General features: G+C 41.9%; 2 protein-coding genes and 1 pseudogene across 6 annotated transcripts in view; 1 reads left to right on the top strand and 2 right to left on the bottom strand.

Moving 5' to 3' along the window:
- The window catches only part of ACOT12 (acyl-CoA thioesterase 12), a 29,712-nt gene extending 27,950 nt beyond the window's left edge, over positions 1-1,762 (top strand). For 3 of the 5 annotated variants that reach the window (XM_010726091.3, XM_010726089.3, XM_019610626.3), the window contains one exon: positions 1,154-1,762. In XM_010726091.3, coding sequence (XP_010724393.2) covers positions 1,154-1,315 — 162 coding nt within the window. In that variant the 3' untranslated portion in view covers positions 1,316-1,762. The remainder of the gene's footprint in view (positions 1-1,153) is intronic. The other 2 variants (XM_085212587.1, XM_085212586.1) reach the window with 1 other exon arrangement.
- A 2,274-nt stretch (positions 1,763-4,036) lies between these two features.
- ZCCHC9 (zinc finger CCHC-type containing 9) lies at positions 4,037-11,063 on the bottom strand. Its single transcript, XM_010726092.4, has 5 exons — positions 10,694-11,063; positions 9,453-9,603; positions 9,104-9,196; positions 8,011-8,079; positions 4,037-5,862 (listed from the first exon to the last, which is right to left on the bottom strand). Exons 1-5 carry the CDS (start codon positions 10,979-10,981, stop codon positions 5,747-5,749), a joined length of 717 nt encoding a protein of 238 aa, XP_010724394.1. The 5' UTR covers positions 10,982-11,063; the 3' UTR covers positions 4,037-5,746.
- Positions 11,064-13,720: 2,657 nt separating this feature from the next.
- On the bottom strand, positions 13,721-21,075 carry LOC146542240 (uncharacterized; annotated as a pseudogene).
- Between the last annotated feature and the right edge of the window lie 1,802 nt (positions 21,076-22,877).

Below are 22,877 nucleotides of genomic sequence, written 5' to 3'. Positions count from 1 at the left end.
CCTTATATCTAGTCTAAATCTCCCCTTTTCCAGTTTAAAGCCATTTCCCCTTGTTCTGCCACTGCATGGTGTTACAGAAAGTCCCTCCCCAGCTTTCCTGTAGGCTCCTTCAGATAGTGGCAGTGCTATAAGGTCCCCCTAGAATCTTCTCTTTTCCAGGCTGAAGAGCCCCAGCTCTCTCAGCCTGTCCTTTTAGAAGAGGTGCTCCAGCCCTTTGATCATCTTCGTGGCCCTCCTCTGGATCTGCTCCAGCAGCTCCATGTCCTTCTTGTGTTTGGGCCCCAGAAGTGGTCGCAGTATTCCAGGTGGGGTCTCATGATAGGAAAGTAGAGGGGCAGAATCACCTCCTTTGACCTGCTAGCCACACTTCTCTTGATGCAACCCAGGATACTGTTGGCCTTCTGGGTTGCAAGCTCACACTGACTGCTCATGTTGAGTCTTTCATCAACTGACATCCCCAAATCCTTCTGCTCAGAGCTGCTCTCAAGCCGTTCTGGGCTCAGCCTGTATCTGTTCTGGGTAGTTCAGTCAATCATAAAATAAGCTTCTAGAAGGTGTGCATTCTCCTGATGTTTGTTGGTACTTGTCTGCCTTCATTGAGTACAGAGGATGCCCAGGGAATAAGTTCTCATTTAATGCTTAGTTTCTCTGTCTGAAATTATGCAATCTGAACCTCATCCCTGGGCAAGCAACGATGTCCCTCTCCTCTGTTGTTTTCGAACCTCCTAACTTTTTAATTTAAGAAAGTGTATTTCTGAAAATATTGAATGTCTCTCACTGGCTGAGACTCTCTTTTCAGGCAACGGTATTGTTTGTAAAACACATCTGTGGGAGGTGAACTAGATGATCCTCATACGTCCCTTCTAACTTGGGACACTCAGTGATTTCTATGATATATTTAACAGGTTAGACAATGTTTCCTGCTGCGCTCCTGTGTATATGTATGTATATGCTTGAGGACCTGGCATTCTGATTACTGTAAGACTATTAAGAGTCGTTTTGCTGAGCCTTGCTTTCACTTTCACAGTGCTTCTACTGCTTTTGTGCTTCTGTTCTCACCCACAGAAACTTCGATTCTCAGCTAGTCTCTGAAATAAAAGGGCTAACTATTGCAGTCCAGGATTTTTAATTTATATTGTTTTTATTTAAACAGGTGTATTACTTCAATCAAATGACATCAACTCTTATGCCTTACTTAGCTGCAAATCTTACTGGCTCATTAAACTCCATTGAAGACACAGCTCTGGAGTGTATTAAGTTCTTGGAGCTGAAGGGCAGTAGTGCTGAAGTTAACAGAGTTGTAAAAAGAGTATGAGAGACCATCAAGCAATATTAATTTAAGGTTTTGCATATGTGTTAATTGTTCTACAAGTTACTTTGAGTCATGCAGCTGATACTGGGCTAGAGCTGGATTTTGTGTCAAATTAGGGTTAGACTTTATGCTCTAAATTTAAGTTTTCTATTAAAAAAAAAGATTAAAGCACAAATTCTGCTCTTAAATGTGTGTTTCATTGTTGGATTGAGCCTGGTGACATCCAGTAAATACTAATAAAATTAGTAAATACTAATCAGTCTAATATGCAGAGGACTGGTACTACCAAGTAGCTTGTCCAGTTCTCTGCTCAGTTTGTCCAGCTCATTGCATGTGCATTACATGTTGATCTATTATACCCTACAGCAAATTAGTGTTTGATAATGTTTGCTATCTGTTAATGCTTGTAGTTTGTCTGTGTTCTTCAATAAATTATTGCTTTTCAGATTACATATCCATCATAGTTTTTATTACACTATCTCTGGATTTCAGTGCTGATGAAGGGTGCTGGTCTCTTGGAGAAGTGCTGTGACCTCCAGCTGCCAAGTTCTGTGCAAGACTGTTCTTCTGGTCTTTAATTAATGTGGAACAGGAAGAATCTTGAAACCATTCCCAGATGAATAAAAGAAAATGGTTTCAGAGGTTTTATCGTGGTGCGTCTTCTGTTCTGTGCTTTTGTTTTTCTTCTCTAGAGTTCCTTGTTCAGAAAACAGGTAAGATCATCAGCAGTTAACCGTAACATGAATAGGGGAGTTGGTTAAAAGGATCAAAGCATGAGAACTGTAGCAGTGCTATTTATCTCGCTGTAGTTTCATAATTGGTAGAGTGAGTGCTCTAGGGGTCTGAATCCAGTTCCCACTTACGTAAGAACATCTTTAGTTTGGCCTATAACCAAATCAAAGTTTTTGTTGGTGATTTGTAGATTATAACACATGTGCAAATTTTGTATGAAGTGCTGGAAGCCCTCCAGATGTGTTATTGCAGTAAGTCAGCTCGTCTCTTGGTGAGACTGGTTTTGCTTGGGTGCAGTGTCAGACCAAAGCCTTAGTGAGATCAGGATTGGTAGTGAAGCTGGCCAGTACCTGCCATACTAAACAGATACACTATGCACTATGCTTGTAATAAAAAATGTGAACTGTGGCATGAGCTTTGGCTCTGGAGGCGACTTGGAATCCAGACCTTACTTTGGATAGCAATTTTTATCACATGGGGATCCAGCTCCTAAGTCTGTGATGTGAGGACTGCAGCCTCAGGACAGCCCTTTCCGCAGCACAGAAACCACTGCAGCCCGAGGGCAAGCAGCCGCTCTCTGCTTTGGCGGCTGACAGAAGAATCGTTGCCTGCGAGAGCTGCACAGGACACAAGCTTAGCTGTTAGTCGTGGTTGTGCTTGCTGCGCTCAGAAGACGATAGACAGTGAGTGGGTGTACGCCACTGCAGTCCTGATTTTTAGTGAACACAGCCACCTAGCGTTCAGCTGTGAATGCATGCACAAAGCTGCGGGCGAAAGAGCCTGAGCTGTGTGCTGGGCACTAAGTTGCCTTCTGTGCTGCACAATTTGTAGCCTGCCTTTAGAGACACTTACACACTGAAATTAGCTGTTGGGTTACCACAAGGACCATCTGGAGAACGTTATTTGGCATTTTGGAAATACTGGTATTCTGCCTTCTCACCCTGGCTCCTTAGCGCTGTGCAGCAGGGCTGCTTTCTGCATACAGCCACACATCATTCTTCAGCTGCATAGGGAACTGGTGCCTTTTTACAAGGATTCCATACCTACCAACCAGTGTGCAGCTACTGAGCCAACATTTGGATTTCTGGAAGAACGTTTGCTTAAACTCTAATTGTCTGCCAGCAGTGCAAACTGAGCGGTGATACCCTTTGTAGCTGTTCTGCAGTGGAGTATTTCCGTACTTCATCTTCAGCAGTCGCTGAGGAAGAAAGGAGGCAGGCATACCACCTCACAAACCCATGCAAGCAGGCACTGCATGTGAACACTTGAGAACCACCGAGACCTACTTTGTCTTTTTTGTTTGTTTGAAGAACCCTGCTCTCTCTTCTCAGGATAATAAAGCAGTGTTTAAATGTAGGAGCCTAACAAGTGTTTTTAGAGTGTGAGATGGCTCACAGCAACAGGATCAACTGTGGGAAGGCAACACTGAATTTTCTTTACCTCCACAACACAGAAGCAGCACACAAAATAACTCAGCAGTCTCTCAGCAGATGCTTTTGCTTCAGCTTACAATAGTGATGCTTCACTAAGACCCACAGAACCTGAGCTGCCACTTCCCTGGGTGGAAGAACCACACCACTGTCCATATCAAGCATTTACAGCACTGTTAAGGGGATGGCTTCAAGTTTTTGTTTCTTAAGATTTTGAACAGAACATAAGCTAAAATATATAGCTTTCAAGCTATATATGCATTCATATTCTAGAAAGGGAAATTACCTTTTAAGCTGGGATGTCTGTTACAAAAGACTTGTCTGTACTGAAGTAACAGTTTTGCACTTCAAAGTTAATTAAAACTAATAATTCAGTGATTTCATCCAAAACCACTCCTCTTCCCCATTTAAATGTGTTCTGATTATTATAAATTGAATCCACACAGCATGTTACCTGATTTAATATCCAAAGCAGAACCAGGAAACCTAAAATAAGAGCTCTACCTATTGTGTTCTATATCAGCATTTTATGAAGGAAAAAAAACACACATTTACACAAATGTGATAAGACAAATTTGTTTTTATTCTGTAACAAATGTGAAGTTCCAAACCCACAGCCTCAGCGCTTTGTCCTCAAGTATCTCAAAAACCAGTTCTGAGCTCAAGTTTGTTGTCTGGGGTTAGTTCTGTGTTCTCAGCAGGATTCTGTATGAACTAACTTTAATGATAACTAATTCTTTAGAAGCAACACCTTCATTACCATTTAGCTTTCTGTCAAAGATAGTTGCTTATTAATACATAATGCAAGCTGAAATTTTAGGAGGCACACGTAAGGCCTTTGGGGTACTGCCTGCAATACAGCACTGAGAAGCCTGATGGCACAGCTGCTTGAGTCCACATCAGTACAGTGGAGGGGAGCACAGCACAGAGATGCAGAACAGCACGTGCCAATGCTGTGCCCAGACCCCAGTTCAGAATGAAAGCAGCATGTGAGCAGAGCTTGGAATGTACTCCTCTACTTACAACGTGCTTGCTTGTTCAACTTAGATGACAGAATAAGATGCAAGTAAAATTCTGCCACTGTCAGCTGCACAGGAAGAAACTCGAGAACATATGGAGACCTACTGCAGGAACTCCATCCTTCGTTGGCTTGAGGAAATTTTATAACATCTACCAGGATTTCCAAGTGCAGGCTGCTTTCTCCATTAAAAAAAAATCCACTATGAAGTAAGTATATCTAAGTAACAGAAGGGAAAGTTTACTTCTGATACTCCAAGGGACCAAAATACTGAAGATCAAGATTTTTGGGTGCTTTTCTTAAAAAGTAAATTAAGCAAGCTCCCTTGCTCTCCAGCTACTGGCACAGGCTCTCCAGGGCAGGGGGCACAGCCCCAAGCTGCTGGAGCTCAAGGAGCATTTGGACAATGCTCTCAGACATGGAGTTTGGATTTTGGGAAGTCCTGTCTGGAGCCAGGGGTTGAACACATGATTCTGATGGCTCTCATCCAACTTGGGTATTGTGTTTTTCAGGTGAGTTTCATAACGCATGTCAGAGGAAGAGCATGACTCGGCTTATTAGTGAAGTACTCAGGTAGTCAAACATACAGAATCTATCAGATTATTGCACGTACACACTAATACATCCATCATGTATAGCAGGAATTGTACCCCCAACTTCTCCAGATAGAAGGCTCAAGTCACATAAGCTGTAGCTTTACCTGATACTTTAGCTGTCAGACAGCTCAAGTGTGTACATACACTGCACAAAATCACTCTAAGAAACAAAACCAATCTAGAGTCCAATTGGTATTTACAAAATGCCTGCAACCCCTTTCAGAGAAAGGCAGGAAGACTTAAGGTCAGCATAACTTATCTGTCTCCAATACAGCAACATCCTTAAGGTAACACTACTGACCACTAAATTGAGTGGTCATAAAGCCCTGTGACAAAATGCACATAACCCTGTGCTTTTATTGCAACCACATTGCATGATAGCACAGAAAACCAATTTTCTTCTTTAGAGAACTAGCAGAAGAAAAGCTTTCCTGCAAAAAATATATAAAAATAAATAAAACATCTTTTTGATGCATTTCTGTTGTTCCCAGATCTTCAGTCCACAGGATGAGTCTGAATTGGACTGAAAAAAGCAGGAATAGAGACCCAGCAGCAGCAGCGTGCTTAGTTTTAAGGAAGCAGCAATCCACTCTATGCAGTCACTACACCGAAGTGAAGCAGTGCACAGCCACTGCAGTTTAGCACTTAAAGGAGGCTTTCAAAAATTAATAACTTTCAGTACTTTCACTTTGGGTTTCTGTAGCTTTGGTGTTTCTGTAGTTTCTTCATCATCAGCACTCATTCCATTGGCCCATCGCCCAACTGTAACCTGGTCTGCAGAGTAAGAGACAAGAGTTTATGGAAAGGCTAAACATTATGATCAGATTGAGCATTCAGATTTGAGAAACATTTGGCCCACAAGGGCCTGCTTTTGGTTCAGCAAAGATCTATCAATTTAGTTCTACCTCTGAAACCGATCTCCTTCGACAAGTGTATGTTTGTGTTAGACAAGTGCGTGTTTGTGTTTTGTACCCTAATTCCCCTCCCCCTGCCACAGATTTTAAATGTTCAAAAATCATATGCATCTCTTCCTATTTGACTGTCCAAAGAAAAATTCAGAGAGTACACAGAAGACACATTAACTCTCTCTGAAGTCCTAATAACTTGTGTGGAGATTTCAGAATGTGTCAGGCATCTCTGGACATAAAGGAAAGCATTCTTGAAGAGAGAAAATTGAGAAAAATTTACATTTCTCAACTTACCTCCCTAAATATAATAAACGCTTTTCCCCTCCCCCATTTTAAATACTATTTTGACCAGTTCTCTTTCATATATAGTTCATTATACTGCCCAAAAGCAGAAAGGATTTTTATTTTAACCTCGTCTACAAAATTACAGTGGCTCTTCAAATCAGCACTTGCTAGCTCCTATTAACTGTCACACATATGTGCACACCACTATTCCAGACAGGACCAAGCAATTTAATGACTACAGCCACTCACATGAAGGAGCAAGCTCTTACAGGTTGCTTTCCAGACTCCCTGCATAGTGGATCTCTGCTGGTCAGAACTATCCACTGCTCAGGAGCCTCTGGTGGAAAGAGCTGGCTTGACTTTCAGCAGTGTTGTTTTTCTCTTATAGCATCTGCACAGGTTTTCAATTTACAAAAGGTATTAAGCATGTAAAAATAGCTTGCTGTTAACGTAGTGTGCAGAAACCCAGCAAGAAACATCACAGCCTTGCAGCAGTTATCTGACAGGCACTGCACAAACCAATCTGCTGTGGCTGGTAGGTTTGGCAAAACAAACAAACAAATAAAAAAACCCTGTAGGTTTCACATCAGAAACTTCTGAGACCAATTAAGACTTAATCTCACTCGTTCCAAACTAGCAAACCAGCACAAATCTAGAATGGTACAAATGCGCTCTCAAATAACACCTAGATTATATCATATCTGTATGATCACTTAGAAAAAGTAGTTGAATTACAGAACTCTACTGCCTCTGTAAATGTTTTTCACATTAATTCCTCAGAAACTTGTGGCATATTATTAACCCAAATGTTCCACAAGTAGAAAAACCAATAAATGTTTTATCACTTCAGTAATGTGTCATTCTCCAAACATTGGACAGTTTCGCCTCTCTTAGTTTTTTTTTAGTTGTTTCTTTTTTTTTAAATAAAAGATACATAGAGTATTTTACTTCTACACACATGAAACAGAAAGAAACAGATTTCTTCTCTCTAACGGTTTAAGAAAAATAAATGCCATTAGATCATATCCTGGCACACAAATTGTATACCCCCTCATAATTAATGTATTACAAAAATGCATTCTAATGTGTAACATATACTGACGAATTCAGTGCAAACTGATTTGCAAGGAGGTAAAAAAAAAAAAAAAAAAAAGAACTATCAGTGAACAAGGGAAGCTGTTCACTCAAAATACTTTCTATCAATGGCCTTACTACAAGGGAAGGCTCAGTTAAATATCAAACATTTCATTAAAAGCCAATCAGCTAGGCAAAATTATAATCTACTTTACTATCTGCACAGGTAGATGAAACCAGCTTATTAACTGGCAAATCTAGCAGGACTGGCCCGCAGTCTCTTCTCACAGCCCTGTCTCAAATGACTTAAATGCCTGCCTGCAGATGGAGCTTATAGCAACTGCCAGAACCACCACACTGCAACTGAAAAGACATTCAGCTTCTTCACACAAATTGCCTGCAAAAGAAACCAATTCTGCATGTTTTCTACTACAGCTGCTAACATTGTGAACAGCAACATAAATACATATTTGCACATACAACGTTCAGAAGTATACAAGCTAGACATTTTTTAATTGAAAGTTCCTTTTGCCTAGCAACTCACTGTCTCCTCCATCTACACCCCTTAACAAAAGCACACATTCTTAAAGGCAGTGTGCCACCTTTTTACTAGAAGGCTCTCTACTTGCACTCTATGCCATCCCCTGCATCTCACCTAAGTTCTGGTTTTCCGGACAGTCTTTTCTGTAATGCTCCACAGAGCCACAAAGTCTGCAGCAGCCACCTGTTAAAAGATAAAGTTGGAAAAACAAAACAATACAAATCCACTCTTCTGCTGTTAAATGTATGTTGAAAAAAAATTTTTTTTTTTTTACACTTCTGTAGTGACAACCTGTAGAAAAGATGCATCTCCACAGAGAAGTCAATGCTCCTAAGCAGAATTACATAATATTGCACAGCAGATGAGCATACAGCTTTAGGAGCCTGCACACACACCTTCCTTGGACTCTCTGTATCTTACAGATAACATCCATCTGTAGTAGCACGGCTCTGTAAATCACTGAATACTACAAATTTCACTCACCACATGCAGGATATTTCTGCTTACTTACAAAGACGACAGGCATTGCAAAATCTGAGTGAAATCAACACACTTAGGTGATACCTCTCATTTAAATCACTTCACCTGATGATCTCTCTCTTGTAAGAGCCCTTTTTGTGAGTGCCACAACCACTGGAATACTGGGCAGCTGTATGATCCAGCCAATCAGTAGAACTGATTTCTTACAACATCTGGAAGTCGTGGCCTATTTTTCAACTCTTAATTTCTCCTTAATCTTTTACAGTGTCACTTACCATATAAAACAAATTATTCCTGTGTGTAACCATGACAGACCTTGTTTTCTGTGAACACTTCTCCTTGTTACTGAAGTGTTAAACTATTAAGGCTATGAAGTCCCTAAACAGACCAATGGTATGTTTTTATCACATTCTTAGTTGTACGTAAATTTAAAAACACATTGGCCACATACAAAGACAGATTATGATTTCTTTGTAATCCTCTTGAAACTGCCAAGTGTGAGCAAATTCTCATACTCTGCACTTCACCTCCTCTTTAATGCTAAGCTCAAAACTGAAATAATAATCTCAGATAGTGAATACTAATGATGAATTCTGTAGATTTGATCTGCCTTCACCAAGAATAAAAGACATCTGGAAATTGCTTTTCTGAATCAAAAATGTTTCTTAGTTCTGTGTCACATAAGTAGGAAAAATATGTTTTATTTGCAGTAGATCACTGCACTCACCTTCGGCATATAATCCTTTGGGATTGTCAGGACATGACCTCGATAGATGTCCCATCTCACCACAGATGAAACATTTTGCATATGGAAATGCACCTGCAAAATTCCATAATTTATGACAAAAGTTAAGAACACTGTATAGTCACAGACAACTCTTAAGACATTGTAAGAAACAGTATGATATAGGATAGCATAACTGCAACGTCAGGTTCGTTGTCACAATACTGTATTCCTTTAAGTATATTAATTGCTGTCTTCAGAACAGATAAATTGCTAGAACACAAATCAACATATCAGTAGTAAGAAAACTCAGACCAAAACACTCCACGAAATGCAAACTTCTGAACCATACCAACAGCTGGGTCTATCTTTGCCTTGCATTTGCCAATGTCATGCTCTGTGGATCCACACCGGTAACAGATTCCTGTACCCATATCTTGACTTTCCAGTACAGCTGGACAATCAGCAACACCATGGCCAGGTTCCCTGCAGTGGAAACATACCTTTAAAAATAAAAAATAAGTTACATGCATTTTTATAAGCAGTTCACAGGGCAAAGCACAGCACTTACAGGTGGCATAACTACAGAGTTTTCTTACTCTTGTTATCTGACTATCACTTTTATCTGCCAGATTTCCACTACGTCCCAATGTATCTTGGCTGAAGCCTAGGAGGTGCTAATAAATACATATCAATTGCACTGACATTTGAAATTACTCCAATATGTTAAGCCAAGGTTCACTGAATAGCTCAGAAAAACAAACAAACAAACAAACAAAACACAGCCTAACAAGGCTTCTAGGCTTTTCAGAAGGCAAGTATATCAATAACAGCTTAACACTTCAGACAAAAATGCTTAAGACAAAAGAGCCATTGCAGCACAAACAGAATAACTGCCAGTGGTCTCTGTCTCTAAACAAGATGATTATTGGTGCTTTCTTCCTTCACCAGCAACACATGCAGGATTTTTGTCCCAGGCCATTGGGAACTGAGCATGCAGCTGAGTGACAACTTCTGATCCTCACTGCAGAATTAGTTCCCTAAGATTGTTCTGGTCATGTAAAAAGTAAACACAAGCAAAAACGTGTCAGTACTGATGTCTCAAAAGCTGCTTTTAGCACTGCAACTCATTCATAAACAAAAACTCATGGTAGTTCATATTAATGAGTAGCAGTCATTTTCTTTGCCACTGCAGATTCCATTTAGAATAATTTCATGAACAAACACTTTCAGGTGGTCTTATCTGGAGTTTGGTGGAGATCTCACTCCAGTTCTCATGCAGAAGGTGCTGCAAAAAAAACGGTCCCAGAACACGATGAAATTGCAAATGCACACAGAAACACAGAGAGACAGAAAACACATTTCACCCAGGAACAAGGCTGGCCATTCCCCGAAAGGCTGCAGATCAGTACGTAAGCAGAAAAAGCATGCCAAGGGTGAAATTCCCTTAAACTGCGTGTACTTAATGAAACCCACTTACGCTAAAATTCATTTTACAGAACCAAACCAAATCCTCAGCAGGGATTCAACCCCGCTTAAGGCTGCGATGCTCCCGTCCCCTCCACCACCGCGAGCACCCAGCTCCGAGCTCACCATGGCGTTTTTTCTTGCCTCCTGCCTCCTCAGCCTCCTGTTCTCCCGCCTACGGTCCTTCTTCAGGGCCACCACCGCCGCCTCCTCCTCCTCCTCCCTGCCCCGGCCGTTCCCCGCCTGCTTCAGATACGCCGCAAACCCATTGACGTCTTCGTTTTGGTACGTTTTTTTCCTTTTACTCTTCCTCTCCGGCTCGCTCTCCGCGGGCCCCGCCGCCATCTCCTCCCAGGGCGTGGACTTCAGCGCCTTGCCGCCCGCAGCGGCGACTTTCCGAGCCCACCTGGTCATAGCTGCAGCCTGGCCGCACAACTCCCGCCGGAAGCAGAACTCCTTCCCTGTCGCTGCTGGCGCGGCGTGTCGTCACTTCCTCCCTCCACCGGAAGGACACCTGCCGCTCGGCGTTCCGCCGCCATATTGGGAGGGGAGGCGTTTCGGGGGGGGGGGGTTGATGTACGCTTTCTTCTGGTACGCTTTCCATCTTTATAGCAGACTTCTTGCAGATCGGGAGCTCTGCTGGTGCAGTTATGCTGGCTTAACCGCTTAGCCTTGAGTAAAAATAGTCTTTTATCACAGAACCATGAGATTGGAAAAGACCTCTAAGATCATCGAGTCCAGACATCAGCCCATCCCCACCGTGCCCACTAACTCTGTCCCTCAGTGCCACATCTCCACGTTTCTTGAAAACCTCCAGGGACACTGAATGACTCCACCATCTCCCTGGGCAGCCCTTAACAGTATCTGTTCACTCTGACAAAAAATTCTTCCTGATATCCAACCTGAACCTTCCCTGGCACAACTTGAGGGCAGTCTCTCTTGTCCTAACACTGTTACACAGGAGAAGGAACCAAGCCCTACCTTGCTACAACGTCATCTTTCATCAGGAGTGGTGCTAATGGCACCAGAGTGGTCCCTTCCTGCGGAACCTGATTGAAAGCCCACAACCGAAAAAGTTCAAATGGAATCGGAATTGGTCACATTTCTGTCTAGACTGCCCCACTAAGGTCACAACCTAAACCTCTGGGACTGTATTGTTCTAAATCCCAGCAAGAGCAACGAAAAAAACTATTCAAAATACAGTAAGAACTTGATTTCTCAAGTCAGTCTTCGTAGCATTCCTCTAGATCTCCATTGCCATTCTTGAGTGGATAGAAAAGCTGGACAACAGTCCTTCTTTATTAGTAGTCTTCAATTTTTGTTACTCCCTTGAGAAGTACACTTGGTGTGCTTTGCTGATTTTCCAAGGCTTTGCTTCCACTAGAGGGAGATAAACGTGCACAAAGAGGGCATTGATGTTGCGTGTTTTTACTGTTAAGCGGCATCGTCAGCAAGAACCAGAACGGATATAGGAGTGCGTTTTGCAGCCAAAAACAATGAATGCCATTTAAAAGCTGCTGTTAATAAAGTAGGAGATAAAATCAGAAAGATTCTGGATTTGATTTTAAAACTAAAAATAACAAATTTTGCCAGTGAAGGTACAGTTCAACTACAACATGAGGTGCTGGCTTTTCCTACTGCATACTGCTGGCAAATCTGTAGTTCAGGAACATCCAAAGCTATTTCTCATAAAGGGCTGCTGGAAACAGACAGCACCAGTACAGCACCACATGGTATGGAACATAAAAGCAGCTATGGGTCCCGTAGATATGTAACACATCTTCTGATCTTCTCCACACCAAACCTACAGCAGACAGACCTGCAGCCACCCTGCTGCTAAAACAATACAGGGAAAAGCTTGAAGAGCAGCATCAGCAAGAGCAGTAGAGTTCTGCTGAAGTACAAGTACTGTCATCCCTTTTTGCAGTCTGAAATCTTCTGTGAATTATGTCTGTAGAAGACAGTGCCCCTTAGGGTCCCCAGTCAGGTTTACAGGCACTGGAAAAAGCTGTTTAGTACCTTTCTGCTGAACCAATAAGACAGCATTCCCTGTACAATAGTCTTTAGCAGTGATCACACCTGTGCTGGTTTGGGCTTTAGTTTCTGCTTAATTTCAGTCACAGGCAGCAGGTGAGAAATGAATAAGAGAGCAACCATGAAAATCATAGTAAAAATGTATGACTGTTTTTTCCCCCCCCCCCATACTATACAGTATTCAAAATGCCAAAGACATCTGATTGCCTGTCCACAGCACAGTCGGGGCAGCAGAGTCTAAAGCATGGATGTCCAATCTTTTGGCTGGCTGGGCTGTGTGGAGTGAAGGGGACCTGACCTGGGCCACATATAAATTAGTTAATGTATATAAGAAACAATTTTTTATTTTTAATACATCTTATAACATTTTAAAATATATACTTTTAATCTTGTACTTTTATCTGTGTTTTAGATTTTATAATAAAACATGTAACTTATTACTTTCACACACAAAAAGAAAAGTAGCAGTTAAATACACAATTCACAAATTCTGAGGAGAAGTGAATTAAGGTAGGTATATTGAGCATTTTCAACAGACAAGGAGAAGGCTGAGGTGTTTGGTTTGGTTTGGTTTGGTTTGGTTTGGTTTTTTTTCCTCTCAGTCTTCTCGCATAATTGCTTTCCACACAGCCCTCAAACATTTGGTTTGGTACAAGATGATCAGGGAAGCAATGTATTTTCCACTGTAAGTGAAAATCAGGTTCGTGGCCACTTGAGGAACCTGAGTATGCACAAGTCTATGGATCCTGATGAGATGCATCCCAGAGTCCTGAGGGAATTGGCTAACGTGGTTGCCAAGTCACCCTGTATGATACTTGAAAAATTGTGGCAATCAGGTGAAGTCCTTGGTGACTGGAAAAAAGGTAACATCACACCCATTTTTAAAAAGGGTAAAAAAGATGGCCCTGGGAACTAACAACTTGTCAATGCTACTCTGTGCCAGGGAAGGTCATGAAACAGATCCTTCTGGAAGCAGTGCTAATAAAGCACATGGAAGGAAGGGAGGTGATACAGGAAAACCAGTATATGGCTTAACCAAGGGTTAATCCTGCTTAACCAACCTAGTGACCTCCTGTGACGTCACTGCATCAATACAAAACGGTGTCATCTATCTGGACTTCAGTAAGGCCTTTGACATGGTACACTACAACATCCTTCTCTCCAAATTGGGAAGATATGGATTTGATGAGTGGACTGTTCAATGGATGAAGAACTGCCTGCAGGATTGAGTCCAGAGATTGGCGATCAGTGGCTTAGTGAGTGGATGAAGATTGGTGACAAGTGGTGACCCCCAGGGTTTGGTGCTGGGGCTAATACTTTTTAATATCTTCATCAGTGGCATTGACAGTGAGATTGAGTGTACCCTCTGCAACTTTGCTGATGACACCAAGCTGTGGAGTGCGGTCAACACACCAGAAAGACATGATACCATCCAGAGGGACCTAGATAGGCTTGAGCAGTCAGGAGAACCTCATGAAATTCAACAAATCCAAGTGCAAGGTCTTGCACCTGGGTTGAGGCAGCGCCCATTACCAGTACAAATTGGGAGATGAAAGGATTGAGCACAACCATGCTGAAAAAGACCTCTGGGTACTGGAGGATGGCAAGCTGGCTATGAGCCAGCAGTGCACCCTTGCAGCCCAGAAAGCCGATTGTATCCTGTGCTGCATCAAAGGAAGCATGGCCAGCAGGGCAAGGGCAGTGATCCTGCCTCTCTGCTCTGCACTTGTGAGGCCTCACCTGCAGCACTGCATCCAGACATAAAGTAATCAGTACAGGAGAGACATGGACCTGTTGGGGCGTATCCAGAGAAAATGATCCAAGAGGTGGAATACCTCTCCTATGAGGACAGGCTGAGAGAGCTGGGGCTCTTCAGCCTGGAGAAGAGAAGGCTGTGAGTTGACCTGATAGTGGCCTTTCAGTATCCGAAGGGGAGCTACAGAAAAGAAGGGGACAGACTCCTTAGCAGGGTCTGTGGTAGAACAAGCAGAAATAGTTTCAAGCTCAAAGAAGGGAGATTTGGGTTAGGAAAAAATCTTCTACAGGGAGAGTGGTTAGGCCCTGGAACAGATTGTCCAGCGATGTGGTTGATGCCCTGTCCCTGGAGACTTTCAAGGCAAGGCTGGAACAGGACCTAGGCAGCCTGGTGTAGCTGTGGTATCCCTGTTCACTGCAGGGGTGTTAGACTAGATGGCTTTGAAAGGTCCCTTCCAACTCTAAGGATTCTATGATTCTGTAATGCCACCTTTAGCATTCTTGGATTAGTAAATTGACACCTGTTTTTTTAGGCGACTGTTAGATTTATATTACCCCTACATGGGGCTGTATTACCAGCTGTCCTGCTCCACAAGTAGCATGTGGGACATGATTTGGATACTCCTGGTCTAAAGCCTGTCTTAAGAGAGTTTTTCCATTTACCAATCACAGACATGAAATGCTTTGGTGATCTGAGACAGCAGAGTTTAAAATCCAGACCAGCGGATCCTGTGGCCTCTTCAGTAACTCACATTTTGATGTCCAGGAATACTGTAGTCTGAATTATTTGACGTTAGTAAGCAGAGAAAGAAGAGCATGAGTGAATCCTTCTCCCTCATTCAAAGATACTTTAATTTCCACTTAATCTCTTATTATATTAAATATGAATTCAAGGCCTGCCTCAGTGTTCCATGAAGACAGCAATTGACGGCACATCCTGGGAAGATCAAGATCACAGCATCACAGAATCGTAGAGGTTGGAAGGGACCTCCAGAGATTGAGTCCAACCCCCCTGCTCCAGCTGGAGGTGGAATTGCAATTCATGGAGGATCCCTTCCTGAGTTTGTGCAGAGAAGACTGAGTGTCTCCCAGCAAGTGGAGCATGAGCCATCAGGAACTGCATTAGCAATGTGCTGGGACAGAAGAAATGAGAGTGGGCAAATGCCAAATGGGGCTTGTGATCTATGTTCAGGGGGGTGAGAAATATTGAAGGACAAAAAGGATGCAGTAGTATGAATGGTGAGGAAATACTGAGGGAAAAAGGTCTGGGATTCACAGTGGTGCTTCAGGTTCTTTACAGGATGGAGGTGATGCAGGTGCCTAATTGGGGCCCAAAGGAAACCTGCAATATCTGAAGAGGAGAAAAGAGACATTCCCTTTAGTCTGGCACTTGATACAGGCATGACTGACGCTGAATGCTTTGTAAAATGTCTTACAAAGCTCAACAAGTGACTGTAGTTCTGGTTGATAATATTTATAATCCTCAAGTAGTCTTATCTGCTGAGGCAGTGCCAGAAGCTTTAGTTGTTCTTACATGTTCTCACTAGTATTTGGAGGGCTCCTCAATATGGATTAACTTTAAAAAAAAAAAAAAATAAAAAAAATAAAAAAATTAACAATAAACTGAACAGATTGAGTATCCCTTTTTGAGGTGTAGGGGAGGGTATGGGGGTCTTTCTTTCCTGTGATAACTTATTACATGAACTATATGTGATTTGAAATGTTTGTGGATTTTTACTGGTATGATCAAGACTGTTTCATCCTCAGCAAGCCTGCTTGGTGACCACTGCCCCGTTTTTCATAGAATCATAGAGTGGCCTGGGTTGAAAAGGACCACAATGATCATCCAGTTTCAACTCCCTTGCTATATGCAGGGTCGCCAACCAGAAGACCAGGCTGCCCAGAGCCACATCCAGCCTGGCCTTGAATGCCTCCAGGGATGGGGCACCCTCTACCTCCTTGGGCAACCTGTTCCAGTATATCATCACCCTCTGTGTGAAGAACTTCCTCCTAATATCTAACCTAAACCTCCCCTGTCTCAGTTTAAAATCATTCCTCTTTGTCCTATCACCATCCACCCCTGTAAACAGTCGTTCCCCCACCTGTTTATATGCTCCCTTCAAGTATTAGAAGGCCACAATGAGGTCTCCTGGAGCCTTCTCTTCCAGTCCCCTTAACCTTTCCTCATAGAAGAGGTGCTCCAGCCCTCTGATCATCTTAGTGGTCCTACTCTGGCCTCATTCCAAGAGTTCTGCATCTTTCTTGAGGGGCCAGGCTATGTTGTGTGTGGCTTCAATTCTTCAAGATATTAAACTGGTGTGTAAATGTGTTTGATAGATCAACTCACATATTTATATTTAGGCAAATCCATATGAGTCTAGAGGAAGTGAAGCCTTTAAAAGTTAGCCTATGGTCAGCTATTGGGGTGCTAAGCTGCCCACTGTGGTTAAAGAGCCACGTCCAAGTAAGTCTTAATTTCTAGAGTTGAAGATGGAGAAGAATGAAGAACTGAAGATCTGATCCATTCTTCTGCAATTTTCTTGCTGCTGCTTGGTCTCTTCTTTCTAGAGCATTGACCATTTTGAATAAAGCTGCTGTGTTTCACACAGTAAAGAAAACAATCTGTCCAAACATACAAGCTGAATTAAATGTAGAAGCATAGATTCTATAGGCATGCTAAGCAGCAAAGGAGGGTGCTCCATGCTTCTGATCATTTCAGTCTTACTTCATTTACCTATCCGTCATTAAACATACAAGTCCTCTGTCTCTATGGAATGCAGTTCAGTGGTCTCTGCAGTTATTTGCTGAGTTATAAGCAAAACGATCAGTTGCTTTTAACCCCAGAGGAATTTGGATTACTTCAGATTTAACTGGCTGTCTAGCCTCATCAACATACAGGTCTCGTTAGGCTTTAAGAATTACATATTTTAATTGCTATGTGGTTGTTATTGATTTCCACAAGGGGCATAAATTTTTCTTGTAATTCTGTTCATCCCCCATTGGCTGTCAGTATAACTGAGGAGAATTCCTCATTCAGAAAATGTAACTAGAAAACTGGAAGGAGAGCTAAGACAGACCTCTTGATAAAGACACACATGTAGACAAAGAGGTTATGGACAGCATTTTTACTTCAAAGAAGAACACATACACCAGAAAGTAAACTGAAGTTAACTCACATCATTAGTCCTGGTCATTTTTCCCTTTATGTGGGAAGCTCATGGATCCATGTGAGTCCCCAGAAAAATGAATAGGTGATCAAAATATGCTCACGACCTTACTTTACAATTATCTTATGATTGTAAAGTAGCTGTTATTTTCTCATTAGGAGCCCAGTCTCCTAAAATTAATTACACCAAGTGAGTTAAAAATGTAGCGTCAGTAGCAACAGTATGCTGTGCCCTTCTTACAGGGGACAGAGTTGACTTTGCAGGGCTTCTGTAGTGTATCCAATGTGCTTCAGTTCACACTGTGTCTTCAAGCATCTTTGCAGGAAAATAAGTGGCTGTGTAAAGTCTTTAATCTTTTAATTAAGCCTTAAGCTGAAAATAGCTGTAAAAGGCTTAAATTAGAGTAAAAAACCAAACATTAATTATTTTGTCAGGTCTTAAATTAAATTCCAATAGATAATATTAGTGAAGTAATGTAAATATTAGCTGTAATTTATTCCCCATGTTATCTGCCACCTTTTCTGTTTCCAGAGAAAAAATATATCAGATCTATTCCGGTGCATATTAATCTCGTAAGAGTGACAGTTCCATGGATTTTGAAGGTCTGTCAAGTCAGCTTTTGTTAGGACAGGGAATGATTTTAGGTATAGAGTATCAAAAGTATCATGAGTAACAGCAATTACAGCTGTCAAAGCTACAGACCTGGCTTTTAAGCTCTTAAATCACAGTTCAGAAAATGACTCAGTTCAGCACACACAGTCCCACTCACCAGCATCTTCCCTACAGAGAGCTCGCATAACAGTGATTGCATTTTTTTTGCTTTAGTCCATGAGTTATGTGAGCACCAATGCATGGAAAAAAGCCAAAACTCACCGATCACATAGTATGTGTGTTGTCAGCCACTCTGATGCTCACGTTTTGCTTTTATTTCTCAGAAAAAAAAGAGACTCACTGTATATCCCCCACTGCAGTGCAGTTTTTCTGTACTAACAGCCCATATTCAGCATTTAAGGATAGACCCTTATAACTCATCAAAAAACTGAACAGCTTCAGGCAGCGTATTTGTCTTTGTCACACAGGACCTGACTGTTAATATATGGAAATTAGTTATTTGCATGCGTTGTAGGAGCCCAGTTAGCAAGCAGAGGAATGTTTGAATCCTCTTTTTCAAAGAATCATGGAATATCCTGGGTTGGAAAGAACCCAAAAGGATCAAGTCCAAACTGTCTCAGCACAAGACCACCCAGAATTCAAATGATGTCTGAGAGCAATGTCCAAACACTCCTTGAGCTCCATGGGCTCAGGGCTATGCCTAAGGAGCTGTTCCATGCCCACCACGCTCTGATGTAGAACCTTTTCCTGATATCCTGAAGGTATATATATCTGTGTGTGTTTTTCTCCCTTTGGGTCCCTAGATTGGAAGTACCCCTTGGCACTGCCTTCCCTCCCACCTTGCATGAGCAGCCTGATAGACCACTGCTGGGCTATGATGGGGCACGGCCTGGGAGTTTGCTTATGGTGATCCCTAGTTGGCAATGAGTTCATCAAGAAGACTGTAAAACTACTTAAGGCATGGCATATCGCTCTTCTTGGACTACTTAATCAAATAAATTCTGAAGATTTATAGAGAATCAGTGGATGAATCTATTAGGAAGAATTTTATTGGCAGAAAAGGATCTCAGCAATGCAGAATTGGCGACATGGGAAAACTAAAGATGAGAAGGAAGAACTAACATCGTATGTCTAGGACTAGAGCAGCAATCCAGCTTTTTAAACCTTTAATATCTTCCTACTGAATCATAATTTGTATGATGCTCTATCTCTCTCTCTTTTCTTTTCTCTTTATAACTTTCCAGGCTTGTTTTATCTATCAGTCTGTCTATCTATCTATCCATCCATCTATCTATTTATGTATCTATCTATCTATCTATCTGTCTGTCTATCTATCTATCTATCTATCTATCTATCTATCTATCTATCTATCTTTGTCCTGCTGCAGCCATTTTCTGAAGCTTATGCTCTGGAAACAGTGCAGCTGCAGCATTTCTCCCTTCAACCTGTCAGTGACGCTGTACAGATAGTTCCCATGCCACAGGATGTGCTCATCTTGCAGATGAACACAGTCCAGACAGACAGGAAGCTGGTGAGGACTGGGTAAAGTTGTGCAACATAACACTAATAGATGTTCGACTGTCCAGGTTTCATTTAAAATACTGCAATAAAGAATGAAAATACATTGTTAATATTAATCAGCTGAGTTACTTTTGCTGACAGTATAAAGGTCATGGATAGTGACAAAGTTGGCAGAAGTGAAATATGTACATGACAAATAACAAGCCTTAAAAAAGTGATCTGTACAAGGAAGAATATTTTAATAATGAAGGGCATACTTGGAAGCCAGCAATATGAAGAAAGCCACAGTTTAATCACAGTGGACTGTAACTCATACCTGGGCATCCCTAGTTTGTGCAGGCTTATGTTTCCATGTGTGGTTAGAGCACAGGAAAGCCAGGGCATTTCTCTGACGAATTTCCTCAGTTGCAGGCATTTTGCCAGAAGCAACTCAGCCACAGGGTCACAGAATCATGTAGGCTGGAGGTCTGCCAGTAGCTAGGCGCAACTCTCCTGCTCCACCAAAGCAGGACCAGCTTAGATTAGATCACTTATGTCCTTGTTCCTTTGAATGTTGAGTATCTCCAAGTCTGTTCCAGTGCTTGACCACTCTTAGTGGAAAAAGTCATACTAATACTTAACTGTAAAAAAACGAACATTAATTATTTTGTCAGGTCTTAAATTAAATTCCAATAGATAATATTAGTGAAGTAATGTAAATATTAGCTGTAATTTATTCCCCATGTTATCTGCCACCTTTTCTGTTTCCAGAGAAAAAATATATCAGATCTATTCCGGTGCATATTAATCTCGTAAGAGTGACAGTTCCATGGATTTTGAAGGTCTGTCAAGTCAGCTTTTGTTAGGACAGAGAATGATTTTAGGTATAGAGTATCAAAAGTATCATGAGTAACAGCAATTACAGCTGTCAAAGCTACAGACCTGGCTTTTAAGCTCTTAAATCACAGTTCAGAAAATGACTCAGTTCAGCACACACAGTCCCACTCACCAGCATCTTCCCTACAGAGAGCTCGCATAACAGTGATTGCATTTTTTTTGCTTTAGTCCATGAGTTATGTGAGCACCAATGCATGGAAAAAAGCCAAAACTCACCGATCACATAGTATGTGTGTTGTCAGCCACTCTGATGCTCACGTTTTGCTTTTATTTCTCAGAAAAAAAAGAGACTCACTGTATATCCCCCACTGCAGTGCAGTTTTTCTGTACTAACAGCCCATATTCAGCATTTAAGGATAGACCCTTATAACTCATCAAAAAACTGAACAGCTCAAGGCCACTCTCTTAGTGGAAAAAGTCATCCTAATACCTAACTGGAATTTCCCGTGTCCCACCTTCTGTTTTTGCCTTCTGTCCAATCACCATGGACTTCCAAAAAGCTTGTCTTGTCCATCCTCTGGTGTAGAAATCAGTTGTGTACATCAGTAAGATCTCCCCATAACCTTCTTTTCTCCAGGCTGAAAAAAACAGTTCCCTCAGGCTCCTGTTCTGCATTATATGCTCCAGTACCCTGCCTGTCTTGGTAGCCCTGACCTGGACTTGCTGCATGCAGTTTGTCTCTCTTTCTTGTACAGAGGAGCTCAAAACTGGACACAGTCCTCCAGAGGTGTGCACATAAATACAACATGGGAAATAATCAGGTCCCTCAACTTTTTGGCTACACTCATGTAATGCAGCCCAGTATGGGCAGACTGCCAACTCATGTTCAGTTTGCTGTCCTCCAGGACCTTAAGCCCTTCCAAAGCTGCTTTCCCCCCATTTGTGCTCCAGCTTGTGCTGTTGAGTGGAGTTACTGTGTTCCAGATGCAGGACTTTGCAATTGACTGTGTTAAACTGCATCAGATTTCTGTCAGCCTGTTTCTGTGCTAAAATTCCCTCTGTACTGCAGCCCTGTTCTCCACTATACAAGCTGCTCCCTCTCACTTAGTGCTAGCAGTGGACTTGCTGACTATTTAATGCACCCTAACATCCAGGTCATTGTTGAAGGTCTTAAAACAGCATCATCAGCTCTGATATGGACTCCTCAGGAGTGAAACTAGCAAATGGCTGCCAGCTGGATTTTGTACTGCTGTCTATCATCACCTTGCATGTCAGTGCATGGAAAGTGAGACTCTAATCAGAGCACTTTGGTCCACAGTTGAATTTTCTACTAGCCTGAGCATTCTGGAGAGCTAACACTGAAGTTGTTCCATATTTAGTGGTTTGCATTCTGTGTGAAGTCAGCAGGCTTCCCTTTCCCTTTGCCAGAACTACTTACTGAATTATTAATGAATGTTTAGGAAGATGAAAATCATTAGGTAATCCATATAGTGTAGATGAGGAAGAAACACCAATCAAGTGGAAGCTCCAGCCTGTGTTTCCAGCAACAGATTTCCTTGAGCAAGAAGCAGAAGTGCATCATGCTGTTGATTTAGAAGAGCTGCTATTTCTCCAGTCAGTTCTCAATATCTGATTGATTTTTAAAGTGGAATTGATTATTATGATTAACTTCGCAGTCAGCTCTTCGGACATGGCTCACTGAAGAACTTTCACAAGGGGCTTCAGCTTGGTTTGACATGGTACAGTAGATGTTGTCTTGGAAGCATTCGTGAAAGACACTTTACTGAGGGAATCCTTAACACACAGGGAAAGAATTAAACTAAGATGGGCTGTTCTCAAAAAACAACAGGTCTTGGCTGTAATACATTTTTCTGAAATATGGGTTGACACCCATATTCTATTCAACTTCCATAGTGGACAGGAGTCATTTTTGGAGAGAAATTCACTGAGTCTTCTGAAGGCACAGAAGCTGCTTCAGCATTAGTAGGGGTTGGAGGCTGGGAATGTACTAGAGGGAGAACCACAGGCTTACAATGCTCCTCTGGTCTTCTCCAGACACCTGCTCCTGCCCACTCTCACAGGTGCCAGGAAAAGAGATCTGATCTAGTCTGTCTTAGTGGCTTGCCACAATTTCCAAGTTTTCTCAACAGTATTTGAAGAATTGAGACATTTTTGGCTAGTACTACTGACAGCTCAACAGCAACACAGGCAGCAGTCATCACTAAATGTTTTGGGCTTCTTTGGTTGTAGTTTGGTTTTCTGAGAACTGGTGTTTTGAATGTGGTCACAGTGAAACACTGAGTATGTTTCAATATGCAAAGAAGCAGCAATGGGACAGTTGCTGTCTGCTGTTTGTTCTTTCCACCCAGCTGCTCACCACATGAATAATACATTTTAAGGCATAT

Source organism: Meleagris gallopavo, chromosome Z (assembly GCF_905368555.1).
Source record: "Meleagris gallopavo chromosome Z, MGAL_WU_HG_1.1, whole genome shotgun sequence".
In the NCBI taxonomy this organism is placed as follows: Eukaryota; Metazoa; Chordata; class Aves; order Galliformes; family Phasianidae; genus Meleagris; species Meleagris gallopavo.
This window is presented reverse-complemented; position numbering and strand designations above follow the sequence as displayed.